The 22,392-nt window shown below is 51.4% G+C and overlaps 1 protein-coding gene across 1 annotated transcript; it reads right to left on the bottom strand.

The window, feature by feature from the left end:
- Positions 1 to 3,039: 3,039 nt before the first annotated feature.
- On the bottom strand, positions 3,040 to 21,735 carry LOC149364572 (neprilysin-2-like). The gene is made up of 3 exons (XM_089568709.1): positions 21,701 to 21,735; positions 19,874 to 20,507; positions 3,040 to 5,444 (listed from the first exon to the last, which is right to left on the bottom strand). The coding sequence occupies exons 1-3, from the start codon at positions 21,733 to 21,735 to the stop codon at positions 3,387 to 3,389; spliced, it is 2,727 nt and encodes a 908-aa protein (XP_089424835.1). The 3' UTR covers positions 3,040 to 3,386.
- Between the last annotated feature and the right edge of the window lie 657 nt (positions 21,736 to 22,392).

Raw genomic sequence — 22,392 nt, 5'->3', positions numbered from 1 at the left:
CTCTTCTCGTTCTACTTGTGCGGTTTCTTTTTCTTCTTTCTATCTCTGTCTCGGTTAATATGACCAAGGCAACGGGATATAACCATGAAGGTAGACTAAATTGATATATAGTCCAGTGATGTAATCGGCGATTACAACATTTTTTAACGCTACGGACATTGCTTTGTGGGACCATGGAACCCTTCATATTCACCGTACGAAGTTTGCAACGCTCAATCTGTTACTGACTATACATCGGAGATGTCAGCAAAAGCAAGCCCGCTGCTTGTAGCAACCCATTTCCTCGTCCTAGATTACTTAATTAAGCACTTCATGTGAGGGCTCCTGCAAGTGTGCAGAATGAAGTTTCTGTTAGCAGCACCCTGTATACAGGGTGTTTCACCTTAGCCTTCACATAATTTTTTTAAATAGGCTTTTTGAGTTAGAAGAGCGGTTTTTTCTGCATAGTATTGCCAATGGGGTAGTACGTCGGAATACAGCTAAGACGCGCTAGCTTGCAGGCTGATTAACTAATATTGAATAGTAAACCTTTAAACTACTAGTTTTCTGCTTCCTAATTACTGACAGTCGTGTGTCCACGGTAAATGATATCTATATCTCTCGGCGATTTGGCCCAACAAATTTTGGCTATTTCGACGAGTTACGTGCACTGGAGAGGTTGTGCTGCGTGCAAGCTTCTCCAAAGCGCATGTATTTTGACGCGATGTAGGCAAAATTTGTTGGGTGACCACCGAGGGTAACCGCGTTTTCGAAATTCTAAAAACTGATATGGATGTTACTTACGGTGGTCTACACGCCTCTCAATAATTAAGGAGCTTAAAAGTAATAGTTAACAAGTTAACTGTTCAATATTAGTCAAGCGGCCTATAGTTAACAAGTTAACTGTTCAATATTAGTCAAGCGGCCTGCTAGTCAGCCCGTCTTAGCTCTATTCTGACGAACGGGATCGCTGACAATGCTGTACCGAATAATAGCGGTAGACAAAAAAAGACTTGTCCTATTAAGAAATTTTGACTCCAGATTCAGGTATTCAAGCGCGGAACTTGAGACAGTCAGGTGGGGGTCAACCGCTTCGCAAATCAACACAGGAATCTTAGCACCTCGCAACTTCGTCTATTTTTATTTTGCTGAAGATTAAACTAGTAATAAGAGTATGGCCAATTATTCCCCTGCTGAAAAAAGTTCTATGATGCAAAAACATCACAGACGCTTCATCTTATAATATCATACAATTTGTATGATGTTCTATGACATCTGTATGATGACTATGATTTTGCAGAAATGTATGACATTTGTATGATAATTTTCTTTGATTTGTATGATATTGCTATATTATGAGTGAAAAACTGTATGATTTTATTGCATCATACATCTTTTTTTAGCAGGGTCGCGAGCTATGCCACTACACTACAAATGCGATAAAAAGGGGCATGAAGCTGAGCATTATTACAGGTTCTCTACAGATGCTCAGAGCAGTATCATATCGCGAGCAGAGCAGAAGCATCATCATCATCGGCAGCAGTCTGACAATGTCCATTGCCTCTCCCTTACCTCTCCAAGTATCTATTTCGAGTGTCAGCTACGGCCAGCCCATTCCAAATAGCAGAAACGAATGATCAGTACAGCACGTTTCTCATTACCTGCTCAAAAAAAAAAAATACTTGAAAGCTGGCCTAGGTCGCACGCAGAACGGCATGTGCGTTACATTTTGGCGGCATATAGCAAAAAATTAAAAGTTCACTACCATTGCGATACTAAGAAATTTTGTTGTAACCACTAGGCGCATCATAGATATATTCCGCCAAATGTACCACATCCATTTACTTATACGCAGGAACGTTTCAGTAAGCTGTTTTTCAAAGCGATCTACAACTTTCCATTGAAACTTTGCTCCTCAAGTCATTACTTAAAAAGTTAGCGACTTTGGCCTAACTAATCTACCTTGAAGAAGGCAGAATAGTGCAAACTAGGTCACGCGACTCTAAACAACCCTCAGTTGGCTTCACACGGCTAGGATATTCAGGGTTTTTTAAGTGCTTGGTTACATTTAGCTGCGACGATTTGTATATTTCACCCAGCCATGGTGAAATGGCCGTGACGCAATGCGACTAAAGAGAATATGCGAAAAGTTTCTTGAAAAAGTCCGAAAAGAAAAAGCAGCACCTTAGTGGACGCATCTATTTTTTTATTATTATTCTGAAGCACCGTTCAGTGCAATTTATTGCCCAATTTATTGCCTTTATTGCAATTTATTGTCTTATTGAGAGGTGCATTCCGCACACTACTGACACTGCTCGGTGGCTGTTTTGGCATGAAGTAATGACCAATACAGCGCATGCCGGAAATGAAATTTCCGTGTTATGTTTAGTAATGCTGTAATATGACGCAAGTAGTAAATACAAAACTGTTGCTTAATATATTATTCGTAGTAATAAATGGCAGTAGTTTTGTTTCAGAAAACAATTTGAAAACATCACTAAAAGCTGGCACAAGCATCCGAATTCATTAATGGAAAGGAGGTATAACATGCTTCAGACCATGACAAAGAAATGACCGAAATCTCGCAGCCGCAATGATTCTTGGGATAAGGAAACGAACACGTTTTTTCTTTTCAAGCGAAGTCACCGTCAAGCTCTCTTCCACGTTGGAAAATCCTGTTATTCCAACATTCTTTACTACCAATAATTCATCGGAAGTTCATCAGCACAAGCAAATAACAAAGTGGACGTATTGTTCAAAGTCGAAAGCCAAACATTAACACAACATCCTGCGCAACATCTGATCAGAGAAAGAAAACCCTTAGCGTTCCTCCCATTCTGGCTTGAAAATCAGCTACAGCATTTCGTCACAAGGTCAATGCATGAAGAAAGGTACAGAATAATGTGCGGAGTGCATACAACATATTTAAACGGTCTCGTCAAGCATATTACGACAGTTAAACGCATGCCTGGCAGACAACCTTCTGCCATGAAAAAACACCCCCGATTCTGATTGCAGCGCAGTTCCTCTCCACTCGCAGCACGTGTAGGTTGTGTACGACTGAATGCGACGTATTCATTAAGCATTAGTCCAGAGCTCGCCCTCTGGGAGCGACCTTGGTGAAATCAATAAGGGAACGCGATTAGGAAGCAATACTAGGAAGCAACGGCACCAGCATTTCACAAAGCGACCACCACATCACCAGTCGCAAAGTTTTGGGAGACTGTCAAAGCCTGACGTGTAGTGAAAAATGAGAACCAAATACTAGCCACGAAGAATTTCTACCAGAGTAGACACACATTAGAGAAGACGATAGAGAAATGCACGAACACGACGTTACCTGGAAACACTGTCTGGTGGCATTTTATAACTGGAAAAACATAGTGAATTAAGTTCGTCGTGCACGGTTACTCAAAAAATCTGCACTTCTCAGGAGGGTTCATCTTGGAGCCGCTGGGGCAAGAAAATACCTTGGCAAACTCGGGATGATTTCTCACAGCCTTGTTACAATCCACATTATAGGGACCGGGCACATACCTTCGGCGGCATGTCATAAAACAGAGTGTGATGAAGAACACCTTCTCCTCTGTCAGGTGTTCCGCGATCCTGTAGCGGCGTCGGGCTTTCGTCAGCGCCTCCCGAAACGCATCGTAAGCAACTTCTAGGGCAGGAATCTCGGGAAAGATGCTGCCATGGTTGCTTTGGGCGGCACACGAGTCGCGAACAGCAAACTGCATTGCCGACTGCGCTGACAGAATCGAATGCACGAAGGTACCATTCGGGTGCCATCTTAAGCCCGTGTTGTCCAAAGATTTCACAATTTCTAGCGCCATCAAGAAACCTATGCCTCCGTACAGCATGCCATTCGTACCGTTCCTGCTGTACAGAGGACTGACCAGCGACCCTATGGAAATTAGCACGCTGTTCAGAATGGCATCATAGGTCATGTATGGCTCTTTGGAACTGAGAGGCTGAGCATAGATCCTATGGTAAAGCGCTTTTTCTTTTGCTCGGCGAATGGCCTTACGAGACTGAATCCAGTAGGCTCCAAAGGAAGATTCCTTTTCCGGAAAGTCCTCATATACGCCTTCCAGCGAGTGGATATTCGGGAACATTTCCTCCGGCCACAGACGCTTTCGGATGGCAAGGATCTTTGACGCAGCCAGAAGTTTACTAGCAGCGTCCAGCCACTGGGACCTGTTAATGATTGTCGCCGCTGTGGAAATTAGACTGTCGAAGACGGCATCCACCAAACGTCTGTCGTAGCTGGTGATCCTTGAGGCGACGTACATTGCCGCAACAAGGGAAGCGTACGGTACCTCGACGTTCAAGCCGCAGAATATAGGGCGAACGAGTTTCGCTATTTCAACGTCTCCGTGCACGGCGAGGGAAAATTCAGGGCTCGCCGCTGAGCTGTACAATTGCATGAACAGCCAGTACAAGTGCCGGAGCAGTTCGTGTTTGTCCTTATTGGCAAATAGGCTGCCAACGGCTCTCATGTAGGCAAGGTCAGTTATGAACACTTCAGTGGACATCGTTGGAAGCAATGGTAGATTTTTCTGGAGTGCTTTCAGCCAGACGACAGCCGGAACTGATGGTATATAGTTCTCAATTTCGCCAAGGGTGAACAGAGCAGACTCCTTTGGAGACCATCCAAAGATTGTGTAAAGTTGTTGCAAAATGTCGCCCGCCATCGCAGCTGTCTCGTTGACGACTTTCTCGAGCATATCAGGCGTGGCTGTACCCCCGAAAGAGTGGAAGATTGCTGCCCAGGTTGAGATAAAGCCGCCAATTTGCTTGGAGTTGTGATGCAACTTAGTAAGAATGTGCAAGTAAGGACTAGGGGAAATGATCAGCCGCCATGCTTTCTGTCCAGGCAACGGAGCGATTGCGAGCGAGAACCAGAAGGACGCTTCGTAGTTGAAAGCCAGTGATACGATGATGTCCAAGGGGTTCACGTCTTGCGTCGCCGTGAATGGTGTGGTCAGCCCAGACTCATTCATGAAACGCAGGAAGTCGCCCGTACTCTTGCCATACTGAGGGGCGGTGCCTATGCACGATGTGTACATGTTGAGAGGCTTTCGGCCGACGCGCAGAGTGGAAGCGCCGCTTTGGAGCGTCTGCCCCAGGGTATCGAACCAGTTGTAGATCGCTGCGTCCATGGCTGATGCGTACTGGTCCACTCGAATCCTCGGCGGTGACCAGGCAGAGCAGACGTGTTTTGTGAAGTCTTCGCAGGGGTCCACGTCGTTGGCAGTGAGGTAAGCGAGGTGCGAAGCGTGCTGAACACAGTCCGGGGTCAGGCACAGCGGGTCGCCGTGCTCCTGCGGGCGCCGCTTGGATAAAAGCGGCAAAAGCGCGATGCCTACGACGCAGAACACGCAGATCAGGGCAATGACGACCACGGCTCGGGCCCACAGGGCGGGGTGTCTGGGGGCTGCGGCGGCGGAGGCGGGAACAGGCACCTGGAACGACGGTAAGGGAACAGATTGTGCCCTGTTAAAAAAGTACGCCTTGGAAGGGTTCACAGCCATATATCCTCGTTTTTTCTTAATTTTATTTTTTTACGAAAAAAGAGCAAAATGCTGAGGCAGCATATGAGCATCGAGCGTTTGCAAAATCGAAAGAATATTGGGTCGTTAGCCACCTTCGCTACATCCGGTAGAAATTTTTCGTTATATTCGGATATCTACTTTTTTAATGTCAACGTATACAGCGCAAGAAGACAAATCGTTTCTCACCACTTCGAATGTCCTTCGCCAATTAGTCTGGCCGCAATGCACGTTTGTAGTTTCAAAAAGTCAGGGGTGAGGAACCAAAGGTCGTCAGTGGGAATCCCTGTGATGGGCTACACTTATATTCGACCAGTAATCTTATGTTCCGTAACACGTTGAATCGTTTGATACCACTCCGTACATTCTACGTCCCTTAGGTGGCCTACAATCTGTGTACCGATGGTACCCCCCACTGGTCCCACCTGAGTGTTTCATACTAACGCGACCTTGAGTAATGCGAGTACTATTAGGAGTACTATTGCTAACGCTCTAAATATTGTGGAGCCTATTATCATCGGCGGTGCACCTCTTCCTGGTCTTTGGTTTGGTTTTGAGCTGCTGTGTACCATCTTAGCACGTTCTGGTTGCAGGAGCAATGTCTCAAGCAACAGCGGCGCTGCTTCCCGGCTTCCTGCTTAGCAGCAGTTAGGAGAGGCGCCGCCCCTGGAGGATCGCCGTCCCGGCACCGCGCTGACCGCCGGCTGCCCGGCAGCTACCCTGGATTGGTCCTGCTGGTTCCAGGCCCCCGCCTTGCTGCCACCATGTCGTCTTCCGCTCCTGCTGGTCCGGAGTTCCGGGCGCCTCCACCCAAGGCGCACTGCTTCTCGTTCGCATTGAACGCGGACGCCACGGCCGACAACATTGTCGACGGCATTGAAAGCATCTTCGGCCCGAAAGGGCCCGAAAGCCTCCAGCATCAAGGAGGGCTGAAGTTTTCTATCGCCGTGTCCTCGGCTGCGGCGGCGCAAAAGCTCCTAGCGGAGGGATCGTTCCCTGTGAACGGGACCTCTATCCCAGTGTCCTGCGTGGGCCCCTCCGTGGTCCACGTAACGGCATTCCGGGTGCCGCTGTTCGTCGGGGACGCGGCGCTGGTCTCGGCACTGAGCCCCTACGGCAACGTGCTCGAGATCTGTCATCCGACGCTGAAGGGGCGACGCCACGTGAGCAACGGTCAGCGTCTCGTCAGGATGGAGATGAAGCAGGCGGTACCTAACTTCATGTCTGTGCAGGGTCACCGCGTTATGTTCGACTACAGGGGCGTCCGAAAAGTGTGCTCTCGCTGCGGCCAAGACGGACATGTCGGCGCGGCCTGCCGCACGCCGCGGTGCGCCCGCTGCGACGAGTTCGGGCACGAGACCGCCGGATGCGACGCGGCGTGCCGACGCTGCTCCGGAGCCCATGCGACGGCTGATTGCCTGCGGCCGCGGTCCTACGCGGCAGCGGCTGCTTCCAGTGGCCCTCAAAAGAAGCCGGCATCGCCAGCGGCGCAACCGCCGCAGGATACCGTTCCTGCCCCGGCGAAGGTGCCCCCTGCGGAGACCGCGCCACGCCAGGACGACGACACGCCCGCCACTCACGTGTAGGAAACCCCGGCCGGTTCCGAGCCTGCAGCTTCATCGCAGGAGCAGCCGGAGAGCGCCGCGGAAACAGCATCTATACTGACTCGCTGACCTTCCTGCACCTCGGCGATATCCCGCCGATCTCCCTGACGAACTTGTCCGACTCGTCCACCTCCGGCGAGGACGACTCCTCCACAACAGCGGACGAGAGCGACGGAGCGCACTCACGTGGCGCGACGCTCCGCCTCACCGGAGACGTCCCCTGCGAACAGCCCGGGGCGACCGACCAGCTGAGCGCCGCCGGTCCGTCTCGAGGTCCACGGCGCCGGCCACCACCAGAGGACGAGGACTCGAAGGCCCAGGACTCCGCCGACCGCAACCTGTCCACGACACCTGCCGACCACGCCTCGCGGGGTGCGGTAAGAGACGCCACCGACTCGCTGCCCTCCGTAGAACCCATGGACTTGGGCAGAGTTTCGGGGAAGCACGCCTTATCGCAGTCCGCGGACTCGGACGGCTCGGCCGATCCGTCCCTCCCCAAAAATCTGGCGCGCGCGTGTGACTCCGCTACTGGCGGGTCCCCTCACACTTGTCGGTAGAATGTCGGCGTCCTGCTTCTTCATCATGGCGACGGTGCACCTCCTCTCCCTGAACGTTCAGGGATTTCGTTCACTCGATACGCAGAGGGAGGTGATGCACTTCGCTCGCGCGCAGGGGGTCGACATTCTCTTCCTTCAGGAATGTAAGTTCCGGACCGCACGCGATATCACGAACTTTAAGAATCGCTTCCTCGCGCCCGCACTCTTTTCACTCATCGACACAATGTCATGCGGTGTCGGTGTGGTGTTCATTAACAGTTCCCTCCGTTCAGGCGCACATTGTACGTATGGCGTTGACGGTCGCACGTTGGCCGTCGACTTCTCCCTTAACGGCAGATGGGTGAGGGCATTGGTAGTGTACGCGCCGGCACGACGAAGCGATTCTTCATTTTTCGAGTCGCTGGATTGTTTCATGCTGGAGTCGTACCCCACTTTCATAGTGGGCGACTTTATTTATTTATTTATTTATTTATTTATTTATTTATTGTACCCTCAGGGCCCGAAGGCATTACAGAGGGGAGTGGGAATACATAAAAATTCAGCCTAAACAGTAACAACAAGGAGAGAAAACAGAAATAAACCAGGAATACATACAAAGTGAAAACACAGGAAGGCAATGAGATTAGAATGCAGTGAGGATATATTAAAAAAGTGTCTAGACAGTGAAAGGCAATTTTTATACAGTAATAAACGACACATACTCAGAAAGAAACATTAAGGACTTTACGAAATGCATTGTTATCAGAAATACCTGCGATGTCGTGGGGAAGATGATTCCAGCTGACACAAGTTCGGGGTATGAATGAGTCATGAAAACATTTGGTGGGACAAGATGGGATTCCAACTTTATGACGGTGATCAAAGCGTGCTGATATGTAACATGGTCTTGACAGTAACTTAGGATTGAGAAGGCTGTTGTGGTAAATTTTATGAAAAAGACACAATGAGGCTATTGATCTGCGGTGGGAAAGAAGTGGTAGGGACAAACTTGATTTCATGGCGGTTACACTGCTTGTTCGGTGATAATTAGAAAGAATGAAACGGCGTGCGCGGTTCTGCACAGCTTCCAAATCTGAAACGAGTGAATCGATGCCAGGGCTCCAGACAGATGCAGCATATTCTAACTTGGACCGTACCAATGTTTTATAAAGTAATAATTTTAGTGAAGTAGATGAACGTGAGAAATTTCTGCGAAGGTACCCAAGCATGCGATCAGCGTTATTTATTATGTATTCAACGTGAGTTTTCCAGGACAGGTTATAAGAAACGTAAACACCCAGATATTTATAACATGACACGGTTTCGAGAGACACGTTGTTAATGAGATAAGAAGAAGGGGCATTAGAGAGACGAGAAATGCGTACATGTTTACACTTATTAATGTTTAGTTGCATGTTCCAAGTAAGACACCAGTCAAGAACCTTGTTAATATCGGATTGAAGACAAGAGACATCATTACCACCTTTAATTTAGCGGTAAATAACACAATCATCGGCAAAAAGATTAATTGAAGAAGAAATGTTAGCCGGTAAGTCATTTATATAGATGAGAAAAAGGAGGGGCCCAAGAACTGACCCCTGAGGCACGCCGGAACGAACAGGCAAAGAATGAGAGTTTATATTGTTCGCTGTTACGAATTGTGAACGGTTAGAAAGAAAGCATTGTAGCCATGCAAGGACATTAGGGTCTATGTTAAGATTGCTTAATTTAAGAAAGAGAAGCTCATGTGAAACAGCGTGAAACGCTTTCGAGAAGTCCAAAAATATGCAATCTGCCTGAGACCCGTGGTCAAGGATGCAATGAAAGTCATGTGTGAAACATATTAGCTGAGTTTCGCATGAAAAAGACTTACGAAAACCATGCTGGGCAATGCTGGAAAAGGAGTTAGATTCTCAAAAAGAGATGAGATGAGAATATATGACGTGTTCCATGATCTTGCACGGAATACTAGTGAGCGATATAGGTCTAACGTTATCAGGAGAATGTTTACTTCCGGACTTATGCATTGGAATCACGTTCCCAATTTTCCAATCATTGGGAATACAACCTGTAGCAAGAGACTGTTCAAACAATTTAGTAAGAATTATGGAACAATAGTACGTTGTATTAATTAAAAACTTCGAATTAATGTTGTCAACACCGCAGGAAGAGGAAACCTTAAGATTTTCTATGATGCACTGGATGCCTGACGCGTCGAATATAACTGGATCCATAGTAAGAGCATCAAAAACACGGCACACGCGATGAACAAGAGAAACATTGGTAAAAAATGCCGCAGCAAATATATTGTTTAGAACAGAAGCACATTTAATTATGTCCTCGACCCCTCACGCGATGTAAGCGGCCCAGGTCAGGGTCGGGCTTACGCCAGCGCACGCTCCCTACGGGACCTATGCACGCAGTTCCGACTGTCCGACGCATGGGTCTCCTTGCATGGCGACAACTTCGGGGCCACGTGGGAGAGAGGGAGGTCGGTCAGTAGGCTCGATAAGTTTTTGTTCCCGCCCGTCCTCGCGCGATATGTGGCTTCGTGCGAAGTACTCGAGTGTCCTCGGGGCACTCCGCGCATATCCATCGACCGCTGTCGATAGTGCTGGACTTAGGCGGGTGCGCCCCACGAGTAGACTTGTGGCGAATGGACGCCAGCCTACTGACAGATTGGTCGAGTGTCACATCATTGCAGCGTGCGCTGGGTGCTCCGGGCGTGCACGCTAACGCATCAGTGCCGTGGGACGAGCGGAAGGGCGAGTGGCGTACGCTCCTTATCGCGGAAGGCCGCCGGCGAAGAGCGCGCATCACTCGCGAACTCAATGAGACGCTGGCTCGGATCCGCATAGTTAAGAGAGACGCGCCGCTAACGTTTACTATGCGCGATTACTACAACTTATTGAAGGCTCGCTACGAGACGCTGTTGCGGCAGTCGTCGCGCGTTGCCAGCCGGGCCCTCGTTCAGGGCAGGCCTGTAGCCGACCCATCGGTCTTGCGGCAGGTTCGCGCTGGCGCCCTCGAGGAGGATGCGTCCGCATTCATTGCGGCAATCGCGCTGCCCAACGGGGCCACGAGTAGCAGCGCCACGGACATCCGCGACGTCCTCACACGACACGTGTCCGAGCTGTTCGCCTCTAGTGTTGACCGGGCGGGCGACCTCGCGTTCCACGACGCACTCCGCGGTTTCTGCCAGGGTCTCCCCGTAGTTGAGGACGCGCTCTCGCAGCAGCTCTGCTCACCGGTGACGCGAGATGCGCTCCGCGCCACAGTAGAAAAAATGAATGCTGCCTCCTCCCCCGGACCTGACGGTATCCCCGTCAGTTTTTACGCAAAGCTTTACGACGTCTTAGAGGGTTCTCTGCTCGATGTGATCAACAGCTTTCTGACGGACGGAGCCCGACCAGCGTCTTTCAGTGAGAGCAGAGTCGCGCTCATTCTGAAGCCCGGCGGGTGCCCATCTGACCCGCAGGCGTGGCGCCCGATCACTCTGCTCAATGCAGACTACAAGATCGTAGCGTCACTGCTGGCGAACAGGTTGAGCGCGATTCTGCCCTCGGTGGCCAGCCCTGCGCAAACGTGTAGCGTGCCGGGCCGTTTGGTGTTTTCCGCTCTCGCACTTACTCGTGACTTGTTCACGTTCACCTCGAGAGCGGGGATCTCGGGCTGCTTTGTCTCGCTTGACCAGTCCAAAGCTTTTGACCGTATCGAGCACCGGTACCTGCTAGGTGTTCTCGGGGCTTTCGGCTTTCCATCGGCCTTCATAGCGAAAGTCGGGCTCCTTTACTCGGGGCTTACGGCCCGCCTGACAGTCAACGGAGCGATCAGCGCTCCTTTTTGTGTCTCTAGAGGGATTAGGCAGGGCTGCCCCTTGTCGCCCATGTTTTTTGTTTTGTGCCTAGACCCACTGCTGCGTCGCATCGCCGGGAGCCCGTCTGTGCGCGGTTTCCCATTGCCAGTCCACGGCCAGGTTAAGGTCTCGGCATACGCCGACGATCTGTCCCTGTTCCTGCGGGACGAGGACAGTTACGTAGCGTTTTTACGGCTGTTTGAAGTGTACAGCGAGCTGTCCGGCGCCCTACTAAACAGGGACAAGAGTAGAGCGTTGCGCTTTGGCGCGTTCTCCGCAGACCTGTTGGGCGACGTATACAGTGAGTTTCGGCCGTGAAAGTTCTGGGGGTTTATTTCCTCGCGTCTGGTGAGCAGGCTCGCAAGACGTGGACTCGCCTTAGAGAGACCGCCGAGAAACGGTTGAGAGTGGCGGCGCGATTCCGATTCTCCCTCGCGGAGCGCGCATTTATCATCCGCGCGTCGGTGTGCGCCCCACTGTACTATGTCGCTCGCGTTGCCCACCCACCCCGCACCTTAACGCGCCGTTTGGCCACGTTATGTGGCTCGTTCTTCTGGGCAGTAAAGACGGAGTCTGTAGCGCGCGCGCTCCTCCGGCTTCCCACTAACATGGAGGGATTCAGCTTTCGCCACTTGCCCACGATATGCAATGTGCTCGCTTTGCGGGCCACCAATGACCTGTATAACCAGGCCGGCTACCCGGGTAGGGGGCTACTGGCTTACCTACTCGGCACGTCGCGCTCCCTTTTTTACTCTGAGCAGAGTGTTGGCCCGACAGCCTTGCAGCAGCCTCGGTTTTACCAGAGAGCCTACGAGACGCTCAGGTCCCTCACCGCAGCACTGCCAGAGGTAGAGTTATTTTCAACTCCCGCCTCTCGGATATGCGAACTCCTGGCCATCGAAGAAGCCCCACAGGAGAAATTGGCGATAAGCAGAGAGGTGCGATGGCGGGACCTGACGTCTTCAGCTCTTCCCGCAGACGTGCGAGACTTCGGCTGGCTGCGGGGCTGGCGGGCCCTGCCTACGGCAGATCGCCTGGCGGCTTGAGGCGTGACCACCTCCTCCCGATGTCCACAGTGCGGACTTGTAGAGACCTTGCCACACGCGATCTTTGAGTGTTCGGTAGCTAGGACATTTTGGGTCCTTATGTCGCGAATGTTCGGAGCGACCCTTGGCCCCAATTCAAGGTTCCGCGACCCTTTTGTGCGTATGCTTCTTTGTGCCGGGGCGTTCGTACTGTGGCGCCAGAGAGGTGCAGCGGCTCTACAAGGACGGCCGCAGAGGGCCATGTACCCCATGCTGCGGCGGGTGCGTGCGCCCATGTTCGCCCAGGCGTGCGTGGACCTCGTGTCGCTGGAGGAGCACCAGTTCCTTCGGCGCTGGTCTACCCGCTTCATCGTCGTAGGCAGGGGCCGTGTTACGGTGCAGCCCCTGCCATATTAAGTGTGGCGCGTGTGTGGCGCGCGTGTGTGGTTCGCGTGTGTGGTGCGCGTGTGTGGTGCGCGTTGTTCGTGCGGGGGTTTTTGTGCGCGGGTTTTTGCGCGCGGGTTTTTGCGCGCGAGTTTTTGCGCGCGGTTTTCAACCCGGCGTGCTTCCTCCGCGTATGGACCCACTAGAACTTTCTTGGACACTTTTTGTTTTTTGGACACTTACGTTCGCTGTGAGTGTGTGTGCATAGGGCGACATCAGTTGCCGCAACGTATATTTGTTTTTGTAGAGGGACGGATGTCCCTTTTTGATCGTGAGTCCAAATAAACTTCTCTTATGTGTGGAGCCTATTAGCCACTGCTGCTACGCAAAGCTTTCCCGGCACGCCACTGTAGGTTTATGGCAGGGAAATACAATGTCTATTAAGAACGCCTTCGAGAAATCCGCAATTTTTTTTTTATAAAAGGAATTGGCGCAGTATCTGTCTCACATATCTCGGTGGACACCCGAGCCGTGCCATAAGTGAAGGGATAACGGAGGGAGTGAGAGATGAAAGGAATAATTAGGCACCACAGGGAAGGCTCCGGATTAATTTCGACCACCTGGGGATCTGGGGAACGTGCACTGACATCGTACAGCACACGGGCGCCTTTTTGCGTTTCTTCCCGGCTATTAAAACGGAGCCGCAATAGTCGGGCTCGAACCGGAGCACTCCAGATCAGTAGCTGAGCGCCCTAACCACTGAACCACTGCGGCGGGCATGACCTAAGCCGGAAAGCTTAGAGCCATTAAAGTTTTTTTTTTGGTTATAGGTGTCACAAGTACCCTCTATAGGGGCTGTCTCGAAAACCATGTAGGCTGGGGCTTTTTCCTGGACTACGTTCATTCCCACTGTTCTGATTCATGCAGTAGATGAAGGCCGAAAGAGAACATTAGGGTGGCATCCGCTAATTTGGTGAAGGATTGCATCTCGCTGGTCATACAGTTAGTTTAGCTTGGTTCCACCCTGACTAGCATAATCTCACGCGGTATTTTTTTTCTTTTACAGTTTCTTCTACACTGGACCCAATTGAGCCATCGATTTGGTTTTTCAGAAATATGTAGAGTGCAACCAATGCCTATATGTGGCCGTCCACGAGTGCAGAAGATTATAGTTTACTGGAGCTTTAGAAAATCCGGAACCACGACGTTCCGAAAGGCTAACTGCATTCGAAGCGCGGTCCACACGTAAAGCCCGATGTGGCTTCAGATCCGCGGCCCAGCTTGCTGCCGACCGTGCATCTGCGGGGCGCACAGCCTTGCGCTAAAACGTTTCCGGTATCCAGAGAGCACTGGTGCCGCACAAGCATCGTCGTCCTTACACGTATACAACTGCTTTACGCTGCCTCCGATGCGCGTGAAAAGGAAGTGCTCGTCGTGAGCGGCAGACTCTCTCAGTTATTATGCTGTGCGAAAAGTAAGAGAACTGTATATTAGGCTCTTGTAAATTTCAGGTGGTACAAGCTACACATATTCTTCTGCCCTAGAGCAATTAAGCTCTGGAATGATATTCCTGACAACATAATCTCTTTCAATGATCCTGGAGAGTTTAAAAAAACATCTATGTATGCATTAATCGCCCTAGTATTGTTCGAAATTCACCACAGTTTCATTTGCTTTTAACTTTGTTTTTTTGATGTACCACTACTTTGGTTGTCCCTGGCTACCTCTTTTTCGCATATTCGCGTTTAGCTCTATTTTTATTGTTTGTTTTCGGGTTTAATGTAATTTTGGTTTGATTTATTACGGTTTAACGTCCCAACGCGACTTAGGCTATTAGGGACGCCGTAGTGATGGGCTCCGGATATTTCGACTACCTGGGGTTCTTTAACGTGCACTGCCATCGCACAGTACACGGGCCTCTAGAATTTCGCCTCCATCGGAATTCAGCCGCCACGGTTGGGATGGAACCCGCGTCTTTCAGGACAGCAGCCGAGCGCCGTAACCACTGAGCCACCGCGGCGGGGTCTTTTAATGAAATTTTAACTTCGTTTTGTGTCCGCTTCGTGTTGCCTTTTACCGCGTTTGTTCTGCAGTTATTACGGTTTATTATTTTTGCATATTCCTTTTTATTGCGAAAGCAATACTACTTGCACTTTCACGCCGTTGCCGTGCCGCGGCCGGTGACCACCATCGTGCCGCGGCGGTGACCACAATTGACCTTCATTTCACCTTGATTGCATTAGATTCGATTAGATTGGATTAGATTAGATTGGATTGGACTGAACTGGATTGGATTGGATTGGATTAGATTAGATTAGATTAGATTACATTACATTACATTACATTAGATTACATTACATTACATTACATTACATTACATTAGATTACATTGGATTACATTGGATTGGATAGGAGTGGATTGGATTGGAGTGGATTTAATTGAACTGGATTGGATTAGATTAGATTAGATTTGATTAGATTAGATTACATTACATTAGATTGGAGTGGATTCGATTCGAGTGGAGTGGAGTGGATTGTATTGGATTGGATTGTATTATATAACCGATGTGTTGTGTCCCCTTATTGCTTTTGTGTGTGTGCGCCCCCTCCTAACGACCACTCGCATTCCCCTCCTAACGACAGTTCGCATCCTCCTCCTAACGACCACTCAATCCTCCTCCTAACGACCGCTTGCCCCTCGTCGCACGCTGTCGCCGGATGCCCCCCCACGGTGCGCCCCCGCACCCTCCTCCTGTTCTGGGAAGCCACTCCCTGCCGTGGACGCTTCTCCACTCCCTCCTTTCTTCGGGCGGCCAGTTCGGCTGCTGCCTCGGTCGACGCTGGTCGCACCCTCATCGGCTCTAAATAAACGAAGTCTAAAAGTACCGTGTGCGTCTTTCGCTGCATTCAACACAGCGACCGGACACGACAGTGGCGACGAGAAAGTGGATTCGACCCGCGCTACGCAACGCTATTGACAAGCCATGGCTACGCGAGGGTTTCCCAATCAGATACCAGAATTCAACGGCTCATCGTGGTCATCGTGGGTTGGACGCCTTCAGTTCTACTTTGAAGCTAACAACATCACAGACCCAGCCTTGAAGAGGGCCAACCTGCTGACGCTGTGCGGGGAGCAGACCTACGATACTGTCTGCGCCCTTATTCAGCCAAGCACACCAGCGGCAGTGTCTTACGACGACATCGTAAAAGCGCTGCAAAAGCACTACGACCCAAGGCCATCCGAGGTCTACAGCCGGGCTCGCTTCCAACGACGAGATCAACTGGGAGGAGAAACTGAGCGCCTACGTAGCCGCGCTCAAGAAGCTCGCTGCCGACTGCAATTTTGGAACGCTGTCGACAACAGCTACCGGGCAGGAGGGAGACGCAGCTTCTTCTGCTAACACCACCATGCTTCCCTTGGACGTGATGTTACGCGACAGATTTGTGTGCGGACTGAGTGACGAGTCACTGCAGCAGCGCCTGTTCGCTGAGAAGGACCTCACATTCAGCAAAGCTTACGAGATCGCCGTTCGAGCGGAGAGCGCCGGTCACCAGCAGAGAGGGATTCGCCGGAACACCGAGCCGGTACACCAGACAAGCAACCAGGTGCGCAAGCCTTCTGTTGTTGTAAAATCGGTCAAAAAGGCACAACGCTGCTGGCGGTGTGACGACCAACACAACCCCCAGGGATGTCGATTCCAGTCAGCCACGTGTAATTTTTGCCACAAGCGAGGGCATATCGAAAGAGCATGCATTACGAAACGGAGACTTGCCAAGATAAAGTCACCTTCCCAGCCTAATCACAGCGTCAACGCCTCAGAGAATACGCCGCTATCTGATCTCCATGGAACAACATCAGCAACACCATCTGTGTTGTACGACCTGAACACCATGAATCTCGGCACGCGACCGAAGATTTTTACAGAAGTAAGCGTACATCACCAGCTGATTAAGTTCGAGGTGGACTCCGGCGCAGCCTGTACTCTGATCAGTGAGGACACGTTCCGAACTTCATGGCCATCTGACGCACCCGCCCTGCAACAAGACGACACGCACCTGCGAACGTGGTCAGGACAGAATCTGCCACTATTGGGCTCTGCCAACGTGCAGGTTAACTACAACGGCCAGACCCATACGCTACCTCTGCTTGTTGTGAAGGGCACAGGATCAAGCCTTCTAGGGAGAAATTGGTTTTCTCCACTAGGCGTGATGATATGCGGCAAACATCAAAACGCCGATGCGCTAAGCCGTCTGCCACTAGACGCAACTGTTGACGAACCATTTCCACCAGGAGACGTTCTGATGTTCGAAGCACTGCCAGAACCTCCGCTTACAGCAGGCACAGTTGCAGCATCTACGCAGAAGTGCGCAGCTCTCCGGCTAGTTTACACAGCTGTTCAACAAGGCAACGTGCATAAACTCAAAGGGGACAACTTCGACGCTTACCGCAGGCGAGCTACAGAGTTGAGCACCCATCGCGGCTGCATCATATTTGGGTCCCGAGTTGTGATGCCGAGAGAACTACGCGCACAAGCTATGTCTCTCATCCACGCCGGACATCGGGGCATCGTTGCAATGAAAAAGTGTGCCAGAAGCTACATGTGGTGGCCTGGCATTGACAACGACATCGAAACAGTGGTGCGAGAATGCAAGCCTTGCCAGAGCAGCCGGAGCGCCCCGCCGAAAGCTCCTGTCCCAGAATGGGAAAAGCCAGACACACCATGGCACACACTGCACATTGATTTTGCAGGACCAATTGAGGGCTGCACTTTCCTTGTGGTCGTAGATGCCTACACAAAGTGGCTTGAGATAAGGCAAATGGGACAGACGACTTCGGCAGCAGTCATTGACAACCTCCGATCACTATTTGCAACGTTCGGCCTGCCGCGCAAGGTAGTGTCGGACAACGGAACACCGTTTGTGTCTGCGGAGATCCTCAAGTTTTATCGCGACAACGGGATCTCATCAGTTACATCGGCCCCCTACCACCCAGCGACAAACGGACAAGCCGAGCGCTACGTAGCCGAGCTAAAACGCGCCCTTGAAAGAGATCAGACAGGCTCGCTGCAGCGCCGCCTTGCGCGCTTTCTCTTCAAGCAGCACACGACGGTTCAGAGCACAACAGGCGAGACCCCCTCGAAAATGATGTTCGAGCGTGAAATGCGAACCCAGCTCACAGCCATCCTCCCCGAGCCAAAGGCAGAGACGTTCCGGGAAGAAAAAGCAATTCCGCGCTGCGGCACGCTTAATGAGGGGCAGCGCGTCCTCGCCCGACAGTTTCTGAAAAAGCCACGCTGGGAGGAAGCTACAATTGTCAGACGCATAGGCCTGCGCTCTTGGCTCGTCAATATACATGGCACAGTAGCACGCCGACATCTCAACCAGCTGCGTAGATTTACGACGCCGTCTGAGAGCTGTCCGCCAGCGGAGAGAACACGTGCACCATTTTCCCACATAGCCTGGCACCTCTTCCCGGAAGAAGAGACTTCGCCCAGGACAGACCTAGGAGACACAGCGAACAACAGCCAGCCTACAAGTGTTTCTCCCCCGAGCGCACAAAGCCAGCGCGCCTCCACGCGTGAGCGCCGACCCCCTGCACGATACCAGGCAACTTTCTAAGGGGGAAGGAAGTGTTGTGTCCCCTTATTGCTTTTGTGTGTGTGCGCCCCCTCCTAACGACCACTCGCATTCCCCTCCTAACGACAGTTCGCATCCTCCTCCTAACGACCACTCAATCCTCCTCCTAACGACCGCTTGCCCCTCGTCGCACGCTGTCGCCGGATGCCCCCCCACGGTGCGCCCCCGCACCCTCCTCCTGTTCTGGGAAGCCACTCCCTGCCGTGGACGCTTCTCCACTCCCTCCTTTCTTCGGGCGGCCAGTTCGGCTGCTGCCTCGGTCGACGCTGGTCGCACCCCCATCGGCTCTAAATAAACGAAGTCTAAAAGTACCGTGTGCGTCTTTCGCTGCATTCAACACAGCGACCGGACACGACACGATGCATCACCACAAGTCTAACCACAAGCACCACCACCAGCTATACTACCAGCTGTACCATGGCGTACGTACGAACAAAGCTAAGCCACAGCGAATTTTTTTTTATATGTCCCCCTCCTCACCCAAGCTCTTCTTCGGAGCTTATGAGGTATAAATAAATAAATAAATAAATATCTAAATATTGCGAAAAATTGAAGGGGACGCTTAAGCTCCGCCTTGAGGGAGTGTCGCGATAGTGTAATGGGTTAACTCTCATTTATGCAGAAGGTCATCCTCTGCTTTACGTTCACAAATTCCCGGGAGTCCTGCCCTGCCCTGCCGCCACTGCCCTGCGATGGCAGGTGCTTGCTCCAAGCGGTGCGGTTTGTGCGCACCACGTTGCTCTTCCAAACGGCCACCTGCCACGGTGGGCAGTTTGCCGACTATCCTGCGGCCAGGTTCTGATGACGCAGCAAGGTCACGTGACCCAGGTGGCCCACCTGTCACCCATAGGTTCCTCTCTGGGGACCATCTACAGAGGTTTGCTCGTGATTTTTGGCTCACAGCGCCGACAACGGCGACGCCAACTACTTCGACACCGGATTTTCCGGAGAACGAGGCGTATAGCGCTATCATGTTAAAAAAACAAAAACATTATTTTATATTACGCTAATGGTCTGCCGCAGTTGCCACGCCAGTCACGCGCAGCCACAACCGTATATTCTAGGACTCGCGTTCGTCGTGTTCATGACTGTTCCGGTGGCATCCAGCGCGTCATATAAGTCTACTGCAAACACTCGACACCACGGAAGCGTTGGATATGCTTTAAGCCCTGAACGCTCCTGTGAAGCCCCCATAACCCTAAAAGCGGCGTCATGTATCCCGATTAAGGTCTAAGAGTGACTGTGTTTCGCCTCGTGAGGAAGAATGACTCCCGGAATCGGCAAAGCTTTCGTCACTCACGATGTTTTTCAGGCCTTCTGCGAGGGGTAAGGCACTTAAAGGCTCCTCCGGTCGCGTGATGGCACCGATGACGTGGCGTTGGCTCCCCGCGGCAGTCTCTGTCGTCACGGTAGTCGTAGGCACACCCATCTGCGGCAGGTTCTCGGTAGGGGCTTCCGATTTCACCTTAGCCCCCGCTTTCGGAGCTGCTGTAGCAGGCTCAGCCACTGCCTGCTCGTCCTGTGGCTGTGGTGCTCTGGCGGACTGTTGGACAGACGCGAGTAGCGGTGTACCACCGATGGAATCAGACGCTCGTTGCTGGTGTCGTGACGCCATGCCGTGAGACCCATCGTTGGTCTTGATCGGCGCAGTGACAACCTCAGTAGCCTCTACGGCCGTCCCAGGGTTTCTAGGGTTTAGAGACTGCGTAGGAGTGCACGCCGCTAAGAGGTCGGACATCATGGCGAGGGAAGCGTCGACGACTGACGAGGCGCTCACTCTTTCCCCTTGAGCTATCGGCTGAGCACCGCCACCCCAGACGATACTACGGCGTTCACCAGGAGGAGCCGCAACAACTTCAGCTCCCGGTCTCGAAAACGAACCCGAGTCCGGTACGTCCAGAGATAACGGGTTCTTCTCGGGAGCGCCTGTTCCGCTGCGTTGTGCCGTGTGGCCTCTGGCGTCTTTTTTTCTTGCGTCGGGGCCACATGCTTCGGGACATCAAACTGCGGACAAGGCTGGTTCTCGGTGCCGGCGGTATCTTTGTGGCCGACTTCGATGGCCCGGCAGTGCCGTTTTCACCTACGGGATATTGTGCCGTAAACCTCGGCAGCACCGATGAAGGCTTAGTAGATGCCCGTGAGGTGGAGCTCGAAGCGCTGCTGTCGGACTTTGACGAGTGTTTGCCTCGGTCTCTCCTTCTCCTCTTCACCTTTTTCGATGCCTCCCTCTCATCCGCGGTGTCTTTCACAACGGGCGGTACGTTGCTGTAAACAAAACCCAGATAGAATAAGCGTCCTCGAATATTATCGTTAGCGTTAAGTGTTTATAATGTATGTAGCAGTAGTGCTGCGTTTTAGAGCGCAGCTCTTTCGCGTCCGTTCCTGGGTTTCGCGTCGGCGTCGGCCTCGTAACCAGCTCCGCCCCCCTTTCATCCCCCCAGCGCTATCGGCGTCAGAGGCATCAGTCAGTCGCTGCTATCTCTTCCCTCCTCCCTTTATCGTGTTGTCCGCTTGCTGCGCGCGCTTCTGCCCCCATCGTTTGCCGCTGGGTGTACACGCCGCCCCCCTCCCCCCTGTTCCTGCGAGTCTCCGGTTGTCAAAGCGCCGGCTCGAACTTAATTCCTTTCTTCGCTCCTCCTCCAATGCAACCCCTGTGCGGTGGCAATCAGAGAGCCAGATCGGTGGCGGCGGATCTGTATATGTGCACCGCCCGAGCCGAAATTGCGAATACGTGTGAAAAATAAAAAAAAAAATTCTGTGATAGCGCATACATGTGTTGCTCGATTTCTTTGCCTCAATCTATCGAAAAGGTGAAACAGCTTATTTGCTGCGCTCAAATTTCGCATTAGGAAGTAACGTAATCGTCGGTAATTTTTTGTCTTTGCGGAAGATGCGTTCTTTTAAGGAACCGCAGCCCGGGTCCCAAAGCGTTAACAAGAGAGCGCTGACATGAATGCAAGAGTCTGGAACTTCGTTAATAATTGCTGTAAGGGATGGAGGGGCGCCTTCACACGATGGTACGCCTCAGGTCTCCAGAACCACAGTTCAAGGAATGCGTTGCTCAGGATACTTTCCCACAAAAATATTTCCAAGACATCTTTCTCACGTGGCAAACAAATATCCTCACCTGTATTCGGGCAGCTTGTTCTGGTCTTCAGCCATCGCCAGATTTTTTTTTCTTCTTGGGCTCACGTGCAGGAGATTCTTCTTCTTCTTGTTCGTCGTCCATCTTGTTCGCTTCTTTTTCTGCTTCGCCGCTGGGCGTGATTTTAAATCACCAAGACAAGGGAGTTCAACCGTGGACCTAAATTAAATTATCCTATACTCTGGATCCGTTTTCGGGAGTTACCGTGCTCTATAATCGAACGCACGCTATTCAGGGAGAAGATCCAACAGTTGTTCACCTAAGCGTTTCCGAATCTTCAGTATGATTTTCGTGAACGCGTATCTGCATTAAGGACAGTACAAGTATTAAACCAAGAAAATCAATGTTGCCTCATGCAACAATTCGTTTAATCTCAATAGGTCATTAAAAACGCCGTATGACGGCTTCTACTTCTCTTAGCGCCCACGGCACAACCACTCATTCTTAATTTATTACAAAAATCAACGTTTGCTTAGCCTGCGTCTAAAACATCAACGCTTCATCTACAACCCCGGAGGTTTGCGAGATCTGGATGGCCTTCAACGTTCTCGTCGCTATAACATTACTAGAATCGACCGTCTGTGATTCACAAGCTCCATTATGGAAAGTAAAAATGAATGTGATCGTATTTTCGTTTTGGTCGTACTTTTATCCGTACACAGTATGCAAGATAT

This window comes from Amblyomma mixtum, chromosome 2, assembly GCF_055824585.1.
Source record: "Amblyomma mixtum isolate Tamu chromosome 2, ASM5582458v1, whole genome shotgun sequence".
NCBI classification, from domain to species: domain Eukaryota; kingdom Metazoa; phylum Arthropoda; class Arachnida; order Ixodida; family Ixodidae; genus Amblyomma; species Amblyomma mixtum.
Note: the sequence above shows the minus strand (reverse complement) of the source record. Positions and strands in the feature narration are given on the sequence as shown.

What these genes read in the sequence shown, in the direction of transcription:
- LOC149364572 (XM_089568709.1), bottom strand. Translation starts at nt 21,735, where the DNA reads ATGGCTGAAGACCAGAACAAGCTGCCCGAATACAG. An exon ending in AACAAGCTGCCCGAATACAG is followed by an intron (nt 20,508 to 21,700) that starts GTGAGGATATTT and finishes GGCACAACGCAG; the next exon opens with CGGAACAGGCGCTCCCGAGA. An exon ending in CAGAAGGCCTGAAAAACATC is followed by an intron (nt 5,445 to 19,873) that starts GTGAGTGACGAA and finishes CCGTCGTTCCAG; the next exon opens with GTGCCTGTTCCCGCCTCCGC.